The sequence below is a fragment of the Leptonotus elevatus genome, chromosome 9, assembly GCF_054856555.1.
Source record: "Leptonotus elevatus isolate MCC_2025b chromosome 9, RoL_Lele_1.0, whole genome shotgun sequence".
NCBI classification, from domain to species: domain Eukaryota; kingdom Metazoa; phylum Chordata; class Actinopteri; order Syngnathiformes; family Syngnathidae; genus Leptonotus; species Leptonotus elevatus.
The window spans coordinates 3,444,619-3,466,118 of NC_141247.1; the positions used below are offsets into that span (position 1 = coordinate 3,444,619).

The window sequence follows — 21,500 nt, forward strand, 5'->3', positions numbered from 1 at the left end:
TATATATCACTAAATAAAAATACAAAACAATAAAGATGAAATATAGAAATAAATGTTGAAATATATAAATATAATTAAATATCAATAAATAAAAACGCTCTGCTAATTTATTTTATGCTGCTGACGCTCTGTCAGGTCGAAATGTTATTCAAATGAGGGGGTGATCCTAAGCCTATCTTGGGTTGGGCTCTGCTGTTGCAAACTGTCTTTCATTGGTTGCGTGAAATAAATGTGAGCAGAGCATTTTTATTGATTGATATTTAACTCTATTTATATATTTATTTTTGTATTTATTTAAACATTTATTTGTATATTTTTATATTTTGAATCGTTTTTTAAATTAATTTTTTTACTTGTATTTTTTTGGGGATATATTTTTTGTTGTTTAATTGTTTTTAATTATATTTTTTATATCCGTTTTTATTTTCACTTTTCTTCATTTATTAATGTATTTATTTAGTCATTTATTTTTTATTTTGGCAGTTTTGGTCCTCCATACAATATCGTCGTTGTCATATCACAATATTAAAATCAGCACATCTGTCAAAAAAGTCAGGTTGATTTTCATATGTGCAGTTCTAGCACCCTGTGGTGGCAAATTTTTTTTTGGGCCGTTTTAATTTTCACAAGGTACATTTTGGCCCTTTTATCTTTAAAATCCACGCTAACGGTCAGATGAAGGGCAATGTAATATGCTTGTGGAGGAACTCAATATGGGCGTGCATTAGCAAGTAAGTGCCTCAATATTAAGTGTTATTAGAGATTGTAGATTGTTTATATGCATTGCTTTTATATACAAAATCACAATATTGTGTTTTTTTTTTAGTATGAGCTCATTTTTTGACAATAATGTGACAATTTTTTATATCGCCATTCTCTCCACAATATTGGGATAATTAGTTTATCATGACCTAAGACCTTCATATCGTGATATCGTATTGTGATGTTTGGATATCGTTACATCCCTGCTATTTATAGAGATGTTAATGTATCACAATGATTCACTACAAAACCACTTCAACCATTACTCCAATAGTTTAATTCATTAGTCAATGGCAAAGTATTTATTTGATAAACAGGACCAGTGATTTGTACTACAGGTCCGTAACCTGAAAAGAAAAAAATCTAAAGAACAAATTAATGCAATGTATTTATTTATACATATATAAAGGAAGACAGTGAACAAAAAAAGCAGCAATCACATAGAATCTTTGCTGAGGTGCAGCTATAATTTTCCTCCCTACGTGCATTGCCCCAGAAAAAAACTGTTCTGACCTGAGAGAAGGCTGCTTTGTTAGACTGAATGACAGCTTCTTATTAGTAGATGTTAATGTGCAGCAGACCTGTGGCCACACAGCAGTGGTACTAAATAACTTTGGTTATGGACAGTATCCTCTGGTCTGTTAAGAGGATTGCTTCTGAAACTTTAAGGCTCATTGCCACTGAGGACTAAAAGTATTTTTCGGTACGATATGCAACGTTTGAATGTCTATGATCAAAATACATGAAGGGTACACAGAATACAGCTTTTAGCACCTTTTTGGGAGCAGTCTATTCAACAACTGAAAGAATGAATGTGTGACAGCAAAAATAGAATGGATAACTTTTCCCAAACAGCCAGCCAAATGCCAATGAAAAACAAAATACTGGTGGTTGTCCATTGTTGCCCTTTGTTTACTGTGTTAAAATGCTCTTCTTTGTGAAATTCCTTGTTGAGTTACAATGTCACAATATATACATAGATATGCCATCCCGACTACTGATGCCACCATAGAAAAGTAAGCCAGACCTTGATTTACATTTGCAAACTGTAATATGGTGATATTTACCTAAGAATCAAGTTTTGCCATAAATGTGCGAATGTGAAGTCAGTTCTCGAGAACTGAGGTATTTTATGGTGACGAAGAAGAAACAGTTAATGGCGCTTATCCTATTATCATGCTTAGATTTCACATTCCAACTATTGTACCAACAGATGCATTTCAAATTCTGTATTAAATCTAGTGTTTTTGGCTATGGAGGACCAAAATTGACAAAATTAAAAATAAGTAAATGACGAAATAAATCAATGAATAAAAGTGAAAATAAAAACGGATATAAATATAATTCAAAAATTAAATAGAAAAAATATACATGGAAATAAAAACAAAAAAATAAAACAAAAATACAAATATAATTATTTATTGATTCATATTTAATTGTATTTATATATTTAGTTTTGTATTTATTTATTTAGTTTTGTATTTATTTATTTTAATATTTATTTTAATTTTTTGAATCTTGTTTTTTTATTTTTACTTTTATTTATTTAGGGATATATATATAGTTTGTTTTTCTATTTACTGTATATATATTTTTTATTTATTTAATTTTTTTATTATAGTTTTTACATCAGTTTTTAATTTCATTTTTTAGACATTTATTCATTTAGTCATTTATTTATTTTTAATTTTGGCAGTTTTGGTCCTCCATATTTGGCAGCCAAAGAGCACAAGCAACAGATGAAATAATTTATGATCATGTTGTTGCACCGAGTCCAAACTTATTTCCATTCCAACACAGATATCTACCTGCTCCCCAGCCAACAATTGATGCTCATTAACTGTCTTTTTTCTTTTTCTTTTTTGTGGCTGTGAATCAGTCTGTGGATCCTCATTATCCATTCGTCTCATCTCTCCTCCAATCAGCAGCTGCTGCAGGCCCAGCCCCGTGACCCATCACCGCTGTCCTCCCTGCTGCTCAAGTTGATGCTCCCTCCTGATCCCGCAGGAGGCTGGCTCAACATCAGAGGCTTCTGAGACTTCAGCTTGTGAGCCACCGTCATGAAAATAGCCTCAACGTGGTCACTATTGCCAGACCTCATGCCGCCCTGGCTGTTCGGGTTCTTTGCAGAGGTCTCAAACAAAGGCATGGAGTGGGAGTCTGCGAACTGCTGCGCCACGTCTGTTCCTACTTGGACGGAGTCTTGGAGGTCACACTTGTTTCCAACGAGGATCCTGGGCACTTCGGTGCCCAAAGCGTGCTGCTTACACTCCTCAATCCAGGCGGGGAGGCTGCGGAAGCTGGCAGCATTGGTAACGTCGTAGACGAAGACGACAGCATGCACATTGCGGTAGTAATGTTGCACCATGGACTTCCTGAAGCGCTCCTGGCCTGCTGTGTCCCACAGCTGGATCTGTGCATAGAAAAAACACACATTGATTTAGTTGAGATATTTTAGAAGGAAGATATCCCCCATCCTAACCATGGTCTTATTGAAGATAATGTCGGCAAGACGGCAACGATAATGATTTCTGTCTCTTTTTTAAATCTGAAAACATGCATGTTTTTTGTAAAAAAACAAAAACAAAGTTTTCCTGTACTTGGTTACATTCCAGTCTGTACTTTTTTGACTGCATATAAATGCTTGAGTACTTTTCTCACATCAGCCACTTAACAGTGTGTAAATCATCTCATGGGGGCAGAAGAGGCAACCAAAGAACAGGGAAATATAACATGTCATGTTAAACTTGAAGACGATTTACGTGACACAATTTATGTCTTTCTGTTAGACACATCCTACGTTTTATTGGACGTATCTGAGCTATTAATAGATATCACCAATTACTGATCAATTCACATGATCAGCTACAATGCCCACCTTGAGCTTCTCGCCGTCAATCTCGACCAACCTCTCCCTGAAGTCCACCCCGATCGTGGCTTCGGTCTTCTCGGGGAACTTTCCGGCGCAGAAGCGGTAGGTCAGGCACGTCTTCCCGACGCCCGAGTCTCCGATGACGATAATTTTAAAGATACGAGTCCTCGGCGGAGGAAGCCCGGCGGAGTTCGTCAGAGAGCTCGAGAATTCACCCGACGAAACGCTCTCCGCCATGGTCGCCGACAAACTGAACGCCCCCTTTCCCTTCAACTCACCGCTGCTAAGTGCTACCCTCCAGCGCCGTTGTTGACAAGCAAGCAATAAAAAGAAAAGCTGCTACTGTTTCTCGAAACGTATGTGTATATGTTAAATCTGACTGATCATGTGTGGCTTTCAGTTACAGTCATTAATATTTGCTGATATGTCTGTAATAGTGTGCAGATTGATTTTTTTCCTCCTTTTTCTTATTTGCATTTCAGCCACAAAGCCACGTTACCCTCTGTGCTCACTTCTCGCGAGATAATTGACTGTTGCATTCACTGGAGGCGGAAACGGAAGAACTCATTGAAGAGCTACGTTCATAAAAAGGAACGCCTGACATGCTGTCCAAAAAGCTGCTTTATTCAACTTAGATTTTTTACCAATTAAATACGAGACAAACTGATTATAAACAAACTATATTACATTAGTTGTGCCCCTATCTAACTCATGGATTAAAAAAACAAAACATGTATATGATATTTAACATGACTGTTTAGCAACTCCAGACACAAAATAATATCGGTAGATTTCGTTTCTTATTTTCAATCTGCATCCTGATGCACCTGAAAGTATAGATGGCACTGTTACATCATGACCTTCATATGCCCACAAACATAGGTGCCCGATACTAATCGCGATTATAAAAGCCTACAAAATTGAACAAATCAATTTTATATTTCCTAATGAGAATATTGATAGAATATTTTGAATATATTTCTAGTGCAACATGATAATGAATACAATTTTTAAAAGGATATATTGTTTCTAAATGGAAACAATATAATCAGGCATTACGTCTTTATCCTATTTTAGGGGTCCTTCATTTTTGCATGGTGTAACATGTGTTGGATAATTCCAGAAGGTGCGTAGCAGTTCTTTAGCCTTTCTACTGACTACCTACCGGTCTTGTGATTACCATCAGTACTAGCATTAATCGGGACCTGGCTCTCGCGAAAACATAAAACAGGGATTATTGAATATTTGACAATATTCTTCACTGTTCAACGGTTTCAACTCGTTTTGTTACATTTAGTTAACCGAGCTGTCAAAAATGTTGAGCGTTGCCAGAAGCGTTTCAAGGACTCAGCCGACAAGAAACTGTGCACGAAATGTGTCATCTCTGCTAACAAAGGTGAGCTTCTCACTCATGTAGACGATAATAGGACATCCTCTCTTTTAATTGCGACTTTTGTGAGTCCACTACGAGGTTTAATGTGTTAGCGGTTAGCTTGAGGCTAGCTTGTTCTCCTGACTTAACACGCCATTTGGTGGTCACGTGGAGTAAAGAATATTTTACACAGTCGGTGGGAATTGCACTTGTATCAATTTGATGTAACATTGGTTTGTTCATTCTTGCTTGCTACGAATGAACGCATTTTAAATGCTAACGCCTGCGTATGACATTTCGCCGGTTTGATAATGTAACCTGTAATCGTCTTAAATGCTGGTTGATGCTTGCAGTTTTTAGTAGTTAAATTAGCCCGTGTTTTACTTATCACAAGTTGTGGCAGATGTGTGACTCGTTGACCTTCAAATTGATGGCCTCCTCCTACCAGCTGCAATATCTCTCCAATGCTATCTATCACAGGGGGGTCTCAAAGATTGTGGGTCCGGAGACCTCTTGTCAAGGAGAAATATTACGAAGAATCTCCATTATTACCTACCTAAATATTAATGATGTGTTAAATTTAAAGGACAGGTAACCAAATACAATTAAATTAAAATAAGTATTTAGACATTGTCACTAGTTGATGTGCACGACCAGTGCCACTTCCACTAACAACATAGCTGCGGACAGAGAAGCACAGTTACCCACTTAACCATTTGATTGCTGTGCTTATCAACTATTCCAATCGCTCAAACAACCGCTATTGGTGAGTCTAATTCTGTCTAAATAACGAACAACACCAGAATAACTAGAAAAATTCCCGCGGAAATTTTGAATGGGCCTGCTAACTCGCGTGGAAACACGCTATAAAAATAACATTTAAACCATTGAAATCGCTCAAGAAATGTGCAAGTTAACCATAATCTACTAAAAGTATTACTGCCCCTTTAAGAAACATGCACATTCACGCACACACATTTGATTTTAACTAACATTTCAATGAGCTGAACAGTTTAAAATTTCAACCATTGAAATCGCTCAAGAAATGTAAAAGTTAACCATAATCAACAGTATCTCACTGCCCCTTTAAGAAACATGCACATTCACGCACACACATTAGATTTTAACTAACATTTCAATGAGCTGAACAGTTTAAAATTTAAACCATTGAAATCGGTCAAGAAATGTGGAATCTACCATAATCAACAGTATGTTACTGCCCCTTTAAGAAACATGCACATTCACGCACACACATTTGATTTTAAGTAACATTTCAATGAGCTGAACAGTTTAAAATTTCAACCATTGAAATCGGTCAAGAAATGTGGAATCTACCATAATCAACAGTATCTTACTGCCCCTTTACAAAACATGCACATTCACGCACACACATTTGATTTTAAGTTGTGAGGAGACGTCACGCACCAACACTCCATTGATTTGTATAGGATTACGCTCACCTCAAACAAAAGCCTCTCGCGACTTAACGGTTGAAGATGCAGATTCCAAAAATGGCTTGTTAGAACGGCAAGGGTTTGGGGAACGCGAGCATGTTCTCAGTTTTTTAATCGGATGAAAAATGACCAAATGAGAGCAGGTTGAAAACTTATGATTGATCGAAAATGAAGAGGGGAAAACGGCGAAAATTACATTGAAAAGAGATCAAAATAGTGCGACTTCTCCTCGTTTAAAGTGAAAATAAAGGTACTAAATGACACCTTAGCCAAATAAAACTTAGTTTGTCAGAAAGCCGAGGCTTGTGGCTACAAAATGTGCGAATTTGATGTCTAGTGAGCAAAGATTGTGGCCATGGTGACGAGTTGAAGTGAAACTTTTGGAAATATATTTTTTGGTTCCCACCACTCTGTCCTTAATTAGTCACGCTCTAACTGTTGCAAGAAAGGCGACTTTCACCCCTTTGCTCACTGTCTTTGAACCCGCACAGGGGGGAGAGCTTTCATTCCTTAATTTTTTTTTGACACTGAGCTAAAGATGACAAAAATTCCAACAAAATGAGCTAATTTTCATATCGGTCGGTTAACGTATGCGTGCGCAGCGTGTCTTGGAAAAAGGTGCTTGATTTGATGTGATCATTTTCGGATTCCCATTCATTCCTATGGGACTTTTTGGGGGACATTTTGGGGAATTGTGTCGCCATGGTAACTGGGAATTCTTATAAAAATAATAGCGCAGCGAGTCAGATCGAGCCGCATCGTTTGATACCTCATTTGTCCCGGTGCGATCTACGGTACGGGCCGCATTTTTGGTGAAAAATCTGTGGAATAATAAAAAAAAAATAATAATAAACCACTTTTTCTAGGATAGTAATATGTGCCTGCTTGCTCCGCTTAGCAGGCCCATAATTCTAAGCGGAGCAGTGCTGCTTGCGGAGCAAGCAGGCACATATTACTATCCTAGAAAAAAGGGTTTAATATTATTATGGGCCTGCTAAGCGGAGCAAGCAGCAGCGAAGCTGCTGCTTGTGGAGCAAGCAGGCACATATTACTATCCACCCTAGAAAAGGGTTTAATATTCTTCTTATTATGGGCCTGCTAAGCGGAGCAAGCAGGCACATATTACTATCCACCCTAGAAAAGGGTTTATTACTTTTCCGCAAAAATGCGGCCCGAACCGTAGATCGCACCGGGACAAATGAGGTATCAAACGATGCGGCTCGCTCTGACTCGCTGCGCTATTATTTTTATAAGAATTCCCAGTTACCATGGCGACGCTATTCCCAAAAAAATCCCCAAAAAAATCCCATAGGAATGAATGGGAAACCGGAAGACATCAACTCCAATCAAGCACCTTTTTCCAAGACACGCTGCGCGCGCATACGTTAACCGACCGATGTAAAAATTAGCTAATTTTGTTGGAATTTTTGTCATCTTTAGCTCAGTATCAAAAAAAAAATTAAGGAATGAAAGCTCTCCCCCCTGTGCGGGTTCAAAGACAGTGAGTGAAATATCCTTTATCCCATGTGTGTGTATTGCATGAGCTAGAGCGGACCAATTAAGAAACAGAGTGTAGACAGAGAAAAAATTGATTTCAAGTTTCACTTCAACTCGTCACCATGGCCACAATCTTTGCTCACTAGACATCAAATTCGCACATTTTGTAGCCACAAGCCTCTGCTTTCTGAAGAACTAAGTTTTATTTGGCTAAGGTGTCATTTAGTACCTTTATTTTCACTTTAAGCAAATGTATGTGCGTGAATGTGCATGTTTCTAAAAGGGCCAGTAATACTTTTAGTTGATTATAACTTCCACATTTCTTGAGCGATTTCAACGGTTGAAATTTTAAACTGCTCATTGAAAAGAGTTGCAAGAGTTAGCTTCATTTTCGATCAATCATAAGTTTTCAACCTGCTCTCATTTGGTCATTTTTCATCCGATTAAAAAACTGAGAACATGCTCGCGTTCCCCAAACCCTTGCCGTTCTAACGAGCCATTTCTGGAATCTGCATCTTCAACCGTTAAGTCGCGAGAGGCTTTTGTTTGAGGTGAGCGTAATCCTATACAAATCAATGGAACGTTGGTGCGTGACGTCTCCTCACAACTTAAAATCAAATGTGTGTGCGTCAATGTGCATGTTTTGTAAAGGGGCAGCAAGATACTGTTGATTATGGTGAACTTCCACATTTCTTGACCGATTTCAATGGTTTAAATTTTAAACTGTTCAGCTCATTGAAATGTTACTTAAAATAAAATTTGTGTGCGTGAATGTGCATGTTTCTTAAAGGGGCAGTAACATACTGTTGATTATGGTGAACTTCCACATTTCTTGAGCGATTTCAATGGTTTAAATTTTAAACTGTTCAGCTCATTGAAATGTTACTTAAAATCAAATGTGTGTGCGTGAATGTGCATGTTTCTTAAAGGGGCAGTAACATACTGTTGATTGTGGTTAACTTTTACATTTCTTGAGCGATTTCCATGGTTTAAATTTTAAACTGTTCAGCTCATTGAAATGTTGGTTAAAATCAAATGTGTGTGCGTGAATGTGCATATTTCTTAAAGGGACAGTAAGATACTTTATTTGATCTTTTATATTGTTAACTTTTACATTTCTTGAGCGATTTCAATGGTTGAAATTTTAAACTGTTCAGCTCATTGAAATGTTAGTTAAAATCAAATGTATGTGCGTGAATGTGCATGTTTCTTAAAGGGGCAGTAATACTTTTAGTTGATTATAACTTCCACATTTCTTGAGCGATTTCAACGGTTGAAATTTTAAACTGCTCATTGAAAAGAGTTGCAAGAGTTAGCAGGCCCATTCAAAATTTCCGCGGGAATTTTTCTAGTTATGGGCCTGCTAAGCGGAGCAAGCAGGCACATATTACTATCCTAGAAAAAGGGTTTATTGTTATGGGCCTGCTGCGAAGCAGAAGGCACATATTACTATCCTAGAAAAAGGGAAAAAGGGTTTATTATTTTCCGCAAAAATGCGGCCCGTACCGTAGATCGCACCGGGACAAATGAGGTATCAAACGATGCGGCTCGATCTGACTCGGTGCGGCATTATTTTTCTAAGAATTCCCAGTTACCATGGCGACGCTATTCCCAAAAAACTCCCAAATAAAGTCCCATAGGAATGAATGGGAATCCGAAAGAGATCAACTCCAATCAAGCACCTTTTTCAAAGACACGCTGCGCGCGCATACGTTGACCGACCGATATGAATTTTAGCTCATTTTGTTGGAATTTTTGTCATCTTTAGCTCAGTGTCAAAAAAAAAATTAAGGAATGAAAGCTCTCCCCCCTGTGAGGGTTCAAAGACAGTGAGCAAAGGGGGAAAGTCGCCTATTTAGAGTGTGACTAATTAAGGCTTCAGTGACGGGAACCAAAAAATCTATTTCCAAAAGTTTCACTTCAACTCGTCACCATGGCCACAATCTTTGCTCACTAGACATCAAATTCGCACATTTTGTAGCCACAAGCCTCTGCTTTCTGAAAAACTAAGTTTTATTTGGCTAAGGTGTCATTTAGTACCTTTATTTTCACTTTAAGCGAGGAGAAGTCGGACTTTGGCGCCTATCTCCTCCATGTTAATTTCGCCGTTTTTTCCCTCTTCATTTTCGATCAATCATAAGTTTTCAACCTGCTCTCATTTGGTCATTTTTCATCCGATTAAAAATCTGAGAACATGCTCGCGTTCCCCAAACCCTTGCCGTTCTAACGAGCCATTTCTGGAATCTGCATCTTCAACCGTTAAGTCGCGAGAGGCTTTTGTTTGAGGTGAGCGTAATCCTATACAAATCAATGGAGTGTTGGTGCGTGACGTCTCCTCACAACTTAAAATCAAATGTGTGTGCGTGAATGTGCATGTTTTGTAAAGGGGCAGTGAGATACTGTTAATTATGGTAGATTCCACATTTCTTGACCGATTTCAATGGTTTGAATTTTAAACTGTTCAGCTCATTGAAATGTTACTTAAAATCAAATGTGTGTGCGTGAATGTGCATATTTCTTAAAGGGACAGTAAGATACTTCATTTGATCTTGATTATGGTTAACTTCCACATTTCTTGACCCATTTCAATGGTTGAAAGTTTAAACTGTTCAGCTCATTGAAATGCTACTTAAAATCAAATGTGTGTGCGTGAATGTGCATATTTCTTAAAGGGACAGTAAGATACTTCATTTGATCTTGATTATGGTTAACTTCCACATTTCTTGACCCATTTCAATGGTTGAAAGTTTAAACTGTTCAGCTCATTGAAATGTTACTTAAAATCAAATGTGTGTGCGTGAATGTGCATGTTTCTTAAAGGGACAGTAAGATACTTTATTTGATCTTGATTATGGTTAACTTTTACATTTCTTGAGCGATTTCAATGGTTGAAATTTTAAACTGTTCAGCTCATTGAAATGTTGGTTAAAATCAAATGTGTGTGCGTGAATGTGCATATTTCTTAAAGGGACAGTAAGATACTTTATTTGATCTTGATTATGGTTAACTTTTACATTTCTTGAGCGATTTCAATGGTTTAAATTTTAAACTTTTCAGCTCATTGAAATGTTGGTTAAAATCAAATGTGTCTGCGTGAATGTGCATGTTTCTTAAAGGGGCAGTAACATACTGTTGATTATGGTTAACTTTTACATTTCTTGAGCGATTTCAATGGTTGAAATTTTAAACTGTTCAGCTCATTGAAATGTTAGTTAAAATCAAATGTGTGTGCGTGAATGTGCATGTTTCTTAAAGGGGCAGTAATACTTTTAGTTGATTATAACTTCCACATTTCTTGGGCGATTTCAACGGTTGAAATTTTAAACTGCTCATTGAAAAGAGTTGCAAGAGTTAGCAGGCCCATTCAAAATTTCCGCGGGAATTTTTCTAGTTATGGGCCTGCTAAGCGGAGCAAGCAGGCACATATTACTATCCACCCTAGAAAAGGGTTTATTATTTTTTTTCTTTTTTATTCTTCCACCGACTTTTCCGCAAAAATGCGGCCCGAACCGTAGATCGCACCGGGACAAAAGAGGTATCAAACGATGCGGCTCGCTCTGACTCGCTGCGCTATTATTTTTATAAGAATTCCCAGTTACCATGGCGACGCTATTCCCAAAAAACTCCCAAATAAAGTCCCATAGGAATGAATGGGAATCCGAAAGAGATCAACTCCAATCAAGCACCTTTTTCAAAGACACGCTGCGCGCGCATACGTTAACCGACCGATATGAATTTTAGCTCATTTTGTTGGAATTTTTGTCATCTTTAGCTCAGTGTCAAAAAAAAAATTAAGGAATGAAAGCTCTCCCCCCTGTGCGGGTTCAAAGACAGTGAGCAAAGGGGTGAAAGTCGCCTTTCTTGCATCAGTTAGAGCGTGACTAATTAAGGTCTGAGTGCTGGGAACCAAAAAATATATTTCCAAAAGTTTCACTTCAACTCGTCACCATGGCCACAATCTTTGCTCACTAGACATCAAATTCGCACATTTTGTAGCCACAAGCCTCTGCTTTCTGAAGAACTAAGTTTTATTTGGCTAAGGTGTCATTTAGTACCTTTATTTTCACTTTAAGCGAGGAGAAGTCGCACATTTTTGATCTCTTTTCAATGTAATTTTCGCCGTTTTTGCCTCTTCATTTTCGATCAATCATAAGTTTTCAACCTGCTCTCATTTGGTCATTTTTCATCCGATTAAAAAACTGAGAACATGCTCGCGTTCCCCAAACCCTTGCCGTTCTAACGAGCCATTTCTGGAATCTGCATCTTCAACCGTTAAGTCGCGAGAGGCTTTTGTTTGAGGTGAGCGTAATCCTATACAAATCAATGGAGTGTTGGTGCGTGACGTCTCCTCACAACTTAAAATCAAATGTGTGTGCGTGAATGTGCATGTTTTGTAAAGGGGCAGTGAGATACTGTTAATTATGGTAGATTCCACATTTCTTGACCGATTTCAATGGTTTGAATTTTAAACTGTTCAGCTCATTGAAATGTTACTTAAAATCAAATGTGTGTGCGTGAATGTGCATGTTTCTTAAAGGGGCAGTAACATACTGTTGATTATGGTTAACTTTTACATTTCTTGAGCGATTTCAATGGTTTAAATTTTAAACTGTTCAGCTCATTGAAATGTTGGTTAAAATCAAATGTGTGTGCGTGAATGTGCATGTTTCTTAAAGGGGCAGTAACATACTGTTGATTATGGTTAACTTTTACATTTCTTGAGCGATTTCAATGGTTTAAATTTTAAACTGTTCAGCTCATTGAAATGTTGGTTAAAATCAAATGTGTGTGCGTGAATGTGCATATTTCTTAAAGGGACAGTAAGATACTTTATTTGATCTTGATTATGGTTAACTTCCACATTTCTTGAGTGATTTCAATGGTTGAAAGTTTAAACTGTTCAGCTCATTGAAAAGAGTTAGCAGGCCCATTCAAAATTTCCGCGGGAATTTTTCTAGTTATGGGCCTGCTAAGCGGAGCAAGCAGGCACATATTACTATCCACCCTAGAAAAGGGTTTATTACTTTTCCGCAAAAATGCGGCCCGAACCGTAGATCGCACCGGGACAAATGAGGTATCAAACGATGCGGCTCGCTCTGACTCGCTGCGCTATTATTTTTATAAGAATTCCCAGTTACCATGGCGACGCTATTCCCAAAAAAATCCCCAAAAAAATCCCATAGGAATGAATGGGAAACCGGAAGACATCAACTCCAATCAAGCACCTTTTTCCAAGACACGCTGCGCGCGCATACGTTAACCGACCGATGTAAAAATTAGCTAATTTTGTTGGAATTTTTGTCATCTTTAGCTCAGTGTCAAAAAAAAAATTAAGGAATGAAAGCTCTCCCCCCTGTGCGGGTTCAAAGACAGTGAGTGAAATATCCTTTATCCCATGTGTGTGTATTGCATGAGCTAGAGCGGACCAATTAAGAAACAGAGTGTAGACAGAGAAAAAATTGATTTCAAGTTTCACTTCAACTCGTCACCATGGCCACAATCTTTGCTCACTAGACATCAAATTCGCACATTTTGTAGCCACAAGCCTCTGCTTTCTGAAGAACTAAGTTTTATTTGGCTAAGGTGTCATTTAGTACCTTTATTTTCACTTTAAGCAAATGTATGTGCGTGAATGTGCATGTTTCTTAAAGGGGCAGTAATACTTTTAGTTGATTATAACTTCCACATTTCTTGAGCGATTTCAACGGTTGAAATTTTAAACTGCTCATTGAAAAGAGTTGCAAGAGTTAGCTTCATTTTCGATCAATCATAAGTTTTCAACCTGCTCTCATTTGGTCATTTTTCATCCGATTAAAAAACTGAGAACATGCTCGCGTTCCCCAAACCCTTGCCGTTCTAACGAGCCATTTCTGGAATCTGCATCTTCAACCGTTAAGTCGCGAGAGGCTTTTGTTTGAGGTGAGCGTAATCCTATACAAATCAATGGAACGTTGGTGCGTGACGTCTCCTCACAACTTAAAATCAAATGTGTGTGCGTCAATGTGCATGTTTTGTAAAGGGGCAGCAAGATACTGTTGATTATGGTGAACTTCCACATTTCTTGACCGATTTCAATGGTTTAAATTTTAAACTGTTCAGCTCATTGAAATGTTACTTAAAATAAAATTTGTGTGCGTGAATGTGCATGTTTCTTAAAGGGGCAGTAACATACTGTTGATTATGGTGAACTTCCACATTTCTTGAGCGATTTCAATGGTTTAAATTTTAAACTGTTCAGCTCATTGAAATGTTACTTAAAATCAAATGTGTGTGCGTGAATGTGCATGTTTCTTAAAGGGGCAGTAACATACTGTTGATTGTGGTTAACTTTTACATTTCTTGAGCGATTTCCATGGTTTAAATTTTAAACTGTTCAGCTCATTGAAATGTTGGTTAAAATCAAATGTGTGTGCGTGAATGTGCATATTTCTTAAAGGGACAGTAAGATACTTTATTTGATCTTTTATATTGTTAACTTTTACATTTCTTGAGCGATTTCAATGGTTGAAATTTTAAACTGTTCAGCTCATTGAAATGTTACTTAAAATCAAATGTGTGTGCGTGAATGTGCATGTTTCTTAAAGGGGCAGTAACATACTGTTGATTGTGGTTAACTTTTACATTTCTTGAGCGATTTCCATGGTTTAAATTTTAAACTGTTCAGCTCATTGAAATGTTGGTTAAAATCAAATGTGTGTGCGTGAATGTGCATATTTCTTAAAGGGACAGTAAGATACTTTATTTGATCTTTTATATTGTTAACTTTTACATTTCTTGAGCGATTTCAATGGTTGAAATTTTAAACTGTTCAGCTCATTGAAATGTTAGTTAAAATCAAATGTATGTGCGTGAATGTGCATGTTTCTTAAAGGGGCAGTAATACTTTTAGTTGATTATAACTTCCACATTTCTTGAGCGATTTCAACGGTTGAAATTTTAAACTGCTCATTGAAAAGAGTTGCAAGAGTTAGCAGGCCCATTCAAAATTTCCGCGGGAATTTTTCTAGTTATGGGCCTGCTAAGCGGAGCAAGCAGGCACATATTACTATCCTAGAAAAAGGGTTTATTGTTATGGGCCTGCTGCGAAGCAGAAGGCACATATTACTATCCTAGAAAAAGGGAAAAAGGGTTTATTATTTTCCGCAAAAATGCGGCCCGTACCGTAGATCGCACCGGGACAAATGAGGTATCAAACGATGCGGCTCGATCTGACTCGGTGCGGCATTATTTTTCTAAGAATTCCCAGTTACCATGGCGACGCTATTCCCAAAAAACTCCCAAATAAAGTCCCATAGGAATGAATGGGAATCCGAAAGAGATCAACTCCAATCAAGCACCTTTTTCAAAGACACGCTGCGCGCGCATACGTTGACCGACCGATATGAATTTTAGCTCATTTTGTTGGAATTTTTGTCATCTTTAGCTCAGTGTCAAAAAAAAAATTAAGGAATGAAAGCTCTCCCCCCTGTGAGGGTTCAAAGACAGTGAGCAAAGGGGGAAAGTCGCCTATTTAGAGTGTGACTAATTAAGGCTTCAGTGACGGGAACCAAAAAATCTATTTCCAAAAGTTTCACTTCAACTCGTCACCATGGCCACAATCTTTGCTCACTAGACATCAAATTCGCACATTTTGTAGCCACAAGCCTCTGCTTTCTGAAAAACTAAGTTTTATTTGGCTAAGGTGTCATTTAGTACCTTTATTTTCACTTTAAGCGAGGAGAAGTCGGACTTTGGCGCCTATCTCCTCCATGTTAATTTCGCCGTTTTTTCCCTCTTCATTTTCGATCAATCATAAGTTTTCAACCTGCTCTCATTTGGTCATTTTTCATCCGATTAAAAATCTGAGAACATGCTCGCGTTCCCCAAACCCTTGCCGTTCTAACGAGCCATTTCTGGAATCTGCATCTTCAACCGTTAAGTCGCGAGAGGCTTTTGTTTGAGGTGAGCGTAATCCTATACAAATCAATGGAGTGTTGGTGCGTGACGTCTCCTCACAACTTAAAATCAAATGTGTGTGCGTGAATGTGCATGTTTTGTAAAGGGGCAGTGAGATACTGTTAATTATGGTAGATTCCACATTTCTTGACCGATTTCAATGGTTTGAATTTTAAACTGTTCAGCTCATTGAAATGTTACTTAAAATCAAATGTGTGTGCGTGAATGTGCATATTTCTTAAAGGGACAGTAAGATACTTCATTTGATCTTGATTATGGTTAACTTCCACATTTCTTGACCCATTTCAATGGTTGAAAGTTTAAACTGTTCAGCTCATTGAAATGCTACTTAAAATCAAATGTGTGTGCGTGAATGTGCATATTTCTTAAAGGGACAGTAAGATACTTCATTTGATCTTGATTATGGTTAACTTCCACATTTCTTGACCCATTTCAATGGTTGAAAGTTTAAACTGTTCAGCTCATTGAAATGTTACTTAAAATCAAATGTGTGTGCGTGAATGTGCATGTTTCTTAAAGGGACAGTAAGATACTTTATTTGATCTTGATTATGGTTAACTTTTACATTTCTTGAGCGATTTCAATGGTTGAAATTTTAAACTGTTCAGCTCATTGAAATGTTGGTTAAAATCAAATGTGTGTGCGTGAATGTGCATATTTCTTAAAGGGACAGTAAGATACTTTATTTGATCTTGATTATGGTTAACTTTTACATTTCTTGAGCGATTTCAATGGTTTAAATTTTAAACTTTTCAGCTCATTGAAATGTTGGTTAAAATCAAATGTGTCTGCGTGAATGTGCATGTTTCTTAAAGGGGCAGTAACATACTGTTGATTATGGTTAACTTTTACATTTCTTGAGCGATTTCAATGGTTGAAATTTTAAACTGTTCAGCTCATTGAAATGTTAGTTAAAATCAAATGTGTGTGCGTGAATGTGCATGTTTCTTAAAGGGGCAGTAATACTTTTAGTTGATTATAACTTCCACATTTCTTGGGCGATTTCAACGGTTGAAATTTTAAACTGCTCATTGAAAAGAGTTGCAAGAGTTAGCAGGCCCATTCAAAATTTCCGCGGGAATTTTTCTAGTTATTTATTAATCTTCCGTGTTTTTTTCTGCTAAAATGCGGCCCGTACCGTAGATCGCACCGGGACAAATGAGGTATCAAACGATGCGGCTCGATCTGACTCGCTGCGCTATTATTTTTATAAGAATTCCCAGTACCATGGCGACGCTATTCCCAAAAAACTCCCAAATAAAGTCCCATAGGAATGAATGGGAAAAGGAAAGACAAAATCACACATCAAGCACCTTTTTCCAAGACACGCTGCGCACGCATACGTTAACCGACCGATATGAAAATTAGCTCATTTTGTTGGAATTTTTCCCATCTTTAGCTCAGTGTCAAAAAAAAAATTAAGGAATGAAAGCTCTCCCCCCTGTGCGGGTTCAAAGACAGTGAGCAAAGGGGTGAAAGTCGCCTTTCTTGCATCAGTTAGAGCGTGACTAATTAAGGACAGAGTGCTGGGAACCAAAAAATATATTTCCAAAAGTTTCACTTCAACTCGTCACCATGGCCACAATCTTTGCTCACTAGACATCAAATTCGCACATTTTGTAGCCACAAGCCTCTGCTTTCTGACAAACTAAGTTTTATTTGGCTAAGGTGTCATTTAGTACCTTTATTTTCACTTTAAACGAGGAGAAGTCGCACTATTTTGATCTCTTTTCAATGTAATTTTCGCCGTTTTTCCCTCTTCATTTTCGATCAATCATAAGTTTTATAACTTCCACATTTCTTGAGCGATTTCAACGGTTGAAATTTTAAACTGCTCATTGAAAAGAGTTGCAAGAGTTAGCTTCATTTTCGATCAATCATAAGTTTTCAACCTGCTCTCATTTGGTCATTTTTCATCCGATTAAATGCTCGCATGCTCGCGTTCCCCAAACCCTTGCCGTTCTAACGAGCCATTTCTGGAATCTGCATCTTCAACCGTTAAGTCGCGAGAGGCTTTTGTTTGAGGTGAGCGTAATCCTATACAAATCAATGGAATGTTGGTGCGTGACGTCTCCTAACAACTTAAAATCAAATGTGTGTGCGTGAATGTGCATGTTTTGTAAAGGGGCAGTAAGATACTGTTGATTATGGTAGATTCCACATTTCTTGACCGATTTCAATGGTTTAAATTTTAAACTGTTCAGCTCATTGAAATGTTACTTAAAATCAAATGTGTGTGCGTGAATGTGCATGTTTCTTAAAGGGGCAGTAACATACTGTTGATTATGGTTAACTTTTACATTTCTTGAGCGATTTCAATGGTTTAAATTGTAAACTTTTCAGCTCATTGAAATGTTGGTTAAAATCAAATGTGTGTGCGTGAATGTGCATATTTCTTAAAGGGACAGTAAGATACTTTATTTGATCTTGATTATGGTTAACTTTTACATTTCTTGAGCGATTTCAATGGTTGAAATTTTAAACTGTTCAGCTCATTGAAATGTTAGTTAAAATCAAATGTGTGTGCGTGAATGTGCATGTTTCTAAAAGGGGCAGTAATACTTTTAGTAGATTATGGTTAACTTTTACATTTCTTGAGCGATTTCAATGGTTTAAATTTTAAACTGTTCAGCTCATTGAAATGTTGGTTAAAATCAAATGTGTGTGCGTGGATGTGCATATTTCTTAAAGGGGCAGTAACATATTGTTGATTATGGTTAACTTTTACATTTCTTGAGCGATTTCAACGGTTTAAATTTTAAACTGTTCAGCTCATTGAAATGTTACTTAAAATCAAATGTGTGTGCGTGAATGTGCATGTTTCTTAAAGGGGCAGTAATACTTTTAGTAGATTATGGTTAACTTTTACATTTCTTGAGCGATTTCAATGGTTTAAATTTTAAACTGTTCAGCTCATTGAAATGTTGGTTAAAATCGAATGTGTGTGCGTGAATGTGCATATTTCTTAAAGGGACAGTAAGATACTTTATTTGATCTTGATTATGGTTAACTTGCACATTTCTTGAGCGATTTCAACGGTTTAAATTTTAAACTGTTCAGCTCATTGAAAAGAGTTGCAAGAGTTAGCAGGCCCATTCAAAATTTCCGCGGGAATTTTTCTAGTTTATGCATTTCACCTGAGTTGTTGAATGACCTGGGTTATTAATGCATGTATGGATGCCAGATTTATGCTTTATGTCCTAGTCATGCTAGAACATTTGATTGGTCCAAAAGCCTTGTACTTGGAAATTAATTTGTGATCTCCCTACAGGCTCATTGGAGTGGCTTCCAATCTGATGCTCTCAGAGCCCTTTCCAGAAGAGACTATGCGTAAGTATATTTAAATGAATGTTTATGAGGGCTCTGGATGTTATCAACAGTTCAAAAATAATCAGATATCATCATATGTGTATGTCAATAGTACTACTTCAAAATTAATGCCAGCCTATGCCGCCTTTTCTGATGAATTGTTGGATTTGTTAATTTGTATTTTTAGTAAGAGGTATAGTTAAATGTTCGATCAGGGTTTCCCCCGGTGTCTTATCAGCCTGGCGTCCCATCAGGCTTTTCTTACCCCCTCCCCACCAGGCTAAGCATTGCTGCCCCTCCGTCGATGAACCGCTGCATGCTGCCGACCGCCTGTTTATGACTGATGAGGGATAGCTGAATGTCGGTCCTCCAAAAGTGCTGAATACATTTTGGCACTTGACCTTCCATGTCTGATACCCACTGCCCCACGTAGAAGTTTTGAGAACACTTAATCTGTAGATTGGCTGTAAACACATAAGATATTGTGTTGTTTAGCTGAAGTTGTGGAGGTGTCATGTGATTAAATCTGCATATCAGTACACGAGTTGGAATTAACAGTAATATAATTGCGCAAAACCGCCTGCAGAGGGAGGCAAAGCAACATAAATAAACACTAGTGACACCAAGCTTCCTTCTTATTCTTTGTTTTAATTTGGACATTTTTAATACGTCGAAGAAGGAAGTGAAGAAGAATGGGTGTCTTGACAACGTCCAGTTTTATTTTAAACAACAAGGAATGATCTAAAGTCTTATAAATCCACCAGGATTGTACCATTTGGTGACATTGCAACACATAATTTTATTTAAGGTAAGCTGTCGGAAGATCCAACTGTAAAAAGAAAAACATAGTTAATTGCCGTCCTTGTCCGCTGCAATGGTAAAGAGCATGCATGGGGCTTTCATCGTATCTGAACTCATATTGCACATTATAACAGTTACATTTATTAAGTGTAGCAAGTGTTTAGAAGCATAGGAACCATGTGGGGTGGTTCATAATTACATAAGAGGTGTAACCACCCCCCCTCCCAAAAATACAACAAAAAATAGACCAAACGTAACTTTTGCGATAAACGAGGGAACACTGGAGCAGTAAAGTGGAAGAGAACACCTTTTCATAGCAAAATGATGCATTATGAACAATGTTTGGCTCGTTTGCAGGTCTGAAGCCATCAAGGGGGCAGTCATTGGAATTGACCTGGGAACCACCAACTCGTGTGTTGCTGTCATGGAGGGTAAACAAGCAAAGGTGATGCCCAATATCTCAGTCCCGGTGTTATCTGTACAGTATGTAATACATTTTGTGGATTTTACTTGGCACAATTAATTACCTTCAACATCATAGTTAATCAAAATAGCAATCTCTATATAAAAGAAAGATAGTTATGTTGGTCTGATATATCTTCAAAAATATTTGAGTTCATATTTTGTGTTTAGTTCATGAGTGTTTATCAAACCTTTTATAGCTGTTACTCATTTTCATCAGGTTACATTTAATACAGGTGTAATTTTTAAAAATCAATTTAATCTGAATAGTTTACCTTTTTTAAAGACAAAACATTGTGAGCAACCTCTAATCTACCTTTTATGATTACGTGAAGTGACATTTTGCAGGTTAATGGAAGTATAGAAATATTATGATTCAATGAATTGCTTATCTTGGGGTTCAGCTGGCTTTCTTCAGTGTGTGAAGACGGAGTGTCATAGACCGCTCCAAATGAATAGTTCCTTGAGATAACTTGTAAATGGGAACTATATGAATAATAGGGATTTTATTTATAGCATCAACACATATTTTGACAAAACAAGTTTACTGACTGCCTCCTCTGCTGATCTCTGTGCATGATGCAGCAGGATATACATGAGACTATGTCATATGTCATTTCTTGGCAGGTTTTGGAGAATGCAGAGGGAACCAGGACGACTCCTTCAGTCATTGCCTTCACCGCAGAGGGGGAGCGTCTGGTCGGTATGCCTGCTAAACGCCAGGCTGTCACCAATCCTCAGAATACGTTGTACGCCACCAAGAGACTCATTGGCCGTCGCTTCGATGATGCCGAAGTCCAGAAAGACCTGTGAGTAAGGATGTGCAAATGTGGGATGATGAATAGAGCACATTAGTTAACGTAACCGTTTTCCATCAACAGGAAGAATGTGCCCTACAAGATTGTGCGTGCTTCTAATGGTGATGCTTGGGTGGAGGCTCATGGAAAAATGTACTCCCCCAGTCAGGCTGGAGCCTTCGTCCTGATGAAGATGAAAGAGACGGCAGGTAATGGTT

At 37.6% G+C, this 21,500-nt stretch overlaps 2 protein-coding genes across 2 annotated transcripts in view; one reads left to right on the forward strand and one right to left on the reverse strand.

Moving 5' to 3' along the window:
* Positions 1-1,016: 1,016 nt before the first annotated feature.
* rab33ba (RAB33B, member RAS oncogene family a) lies at positions 1,017-4,148 on the reverse strand. Its single transcript, XM_086085586.1, has 2 exons — positions 3,641-4,148; positions 1,017-3,175 (listed from the first exon to the last, which is right to left on the reverse strand). Exons 1-2 carry the CDS (start codon positions 3,869-3,871, stop codon positions 2,684-2,686), a joined length of 723 nt encoding a protein of 240 aa, XP_085941712.1. The 5' UTR covers positions 3,872-4,148; the 3' UTR covers positions 1,017-2,683.
* Positions 4,149-4,738: 590 nt separating this feature from the next.
* Positions 4,739-21,500, forward strand: part of hspa9 (heat shock protein family A (Hsp70) member 9) — a 31,098-nt gene continuing 14,336 nt past the window's right edge. The window contains exons 1-5 of the mRNA XM_086084523.1: positions 4,739-5,030; positions 19,185-19,243; positions 20,381-20,468; positions 21,113-21,294; positions 21,367-21,491. Of these exons, the coding sequence (XP_085940649.1) occupies positions 4,950-5,030; positions 19,185-19,243; positions 20,381-20,468; positions 21,113-21,294; positions 21,367-21,491 (535 nt within the window). The 5' untranslated portion in view covers positions 4,739-4,949. The remainder of the gene's footprint in view (positions 5,031-19,184; positions 19,244-20,380; positions 20,469-21,112; positions 21,295-21,366; positions 21,492-21,500) is intronic.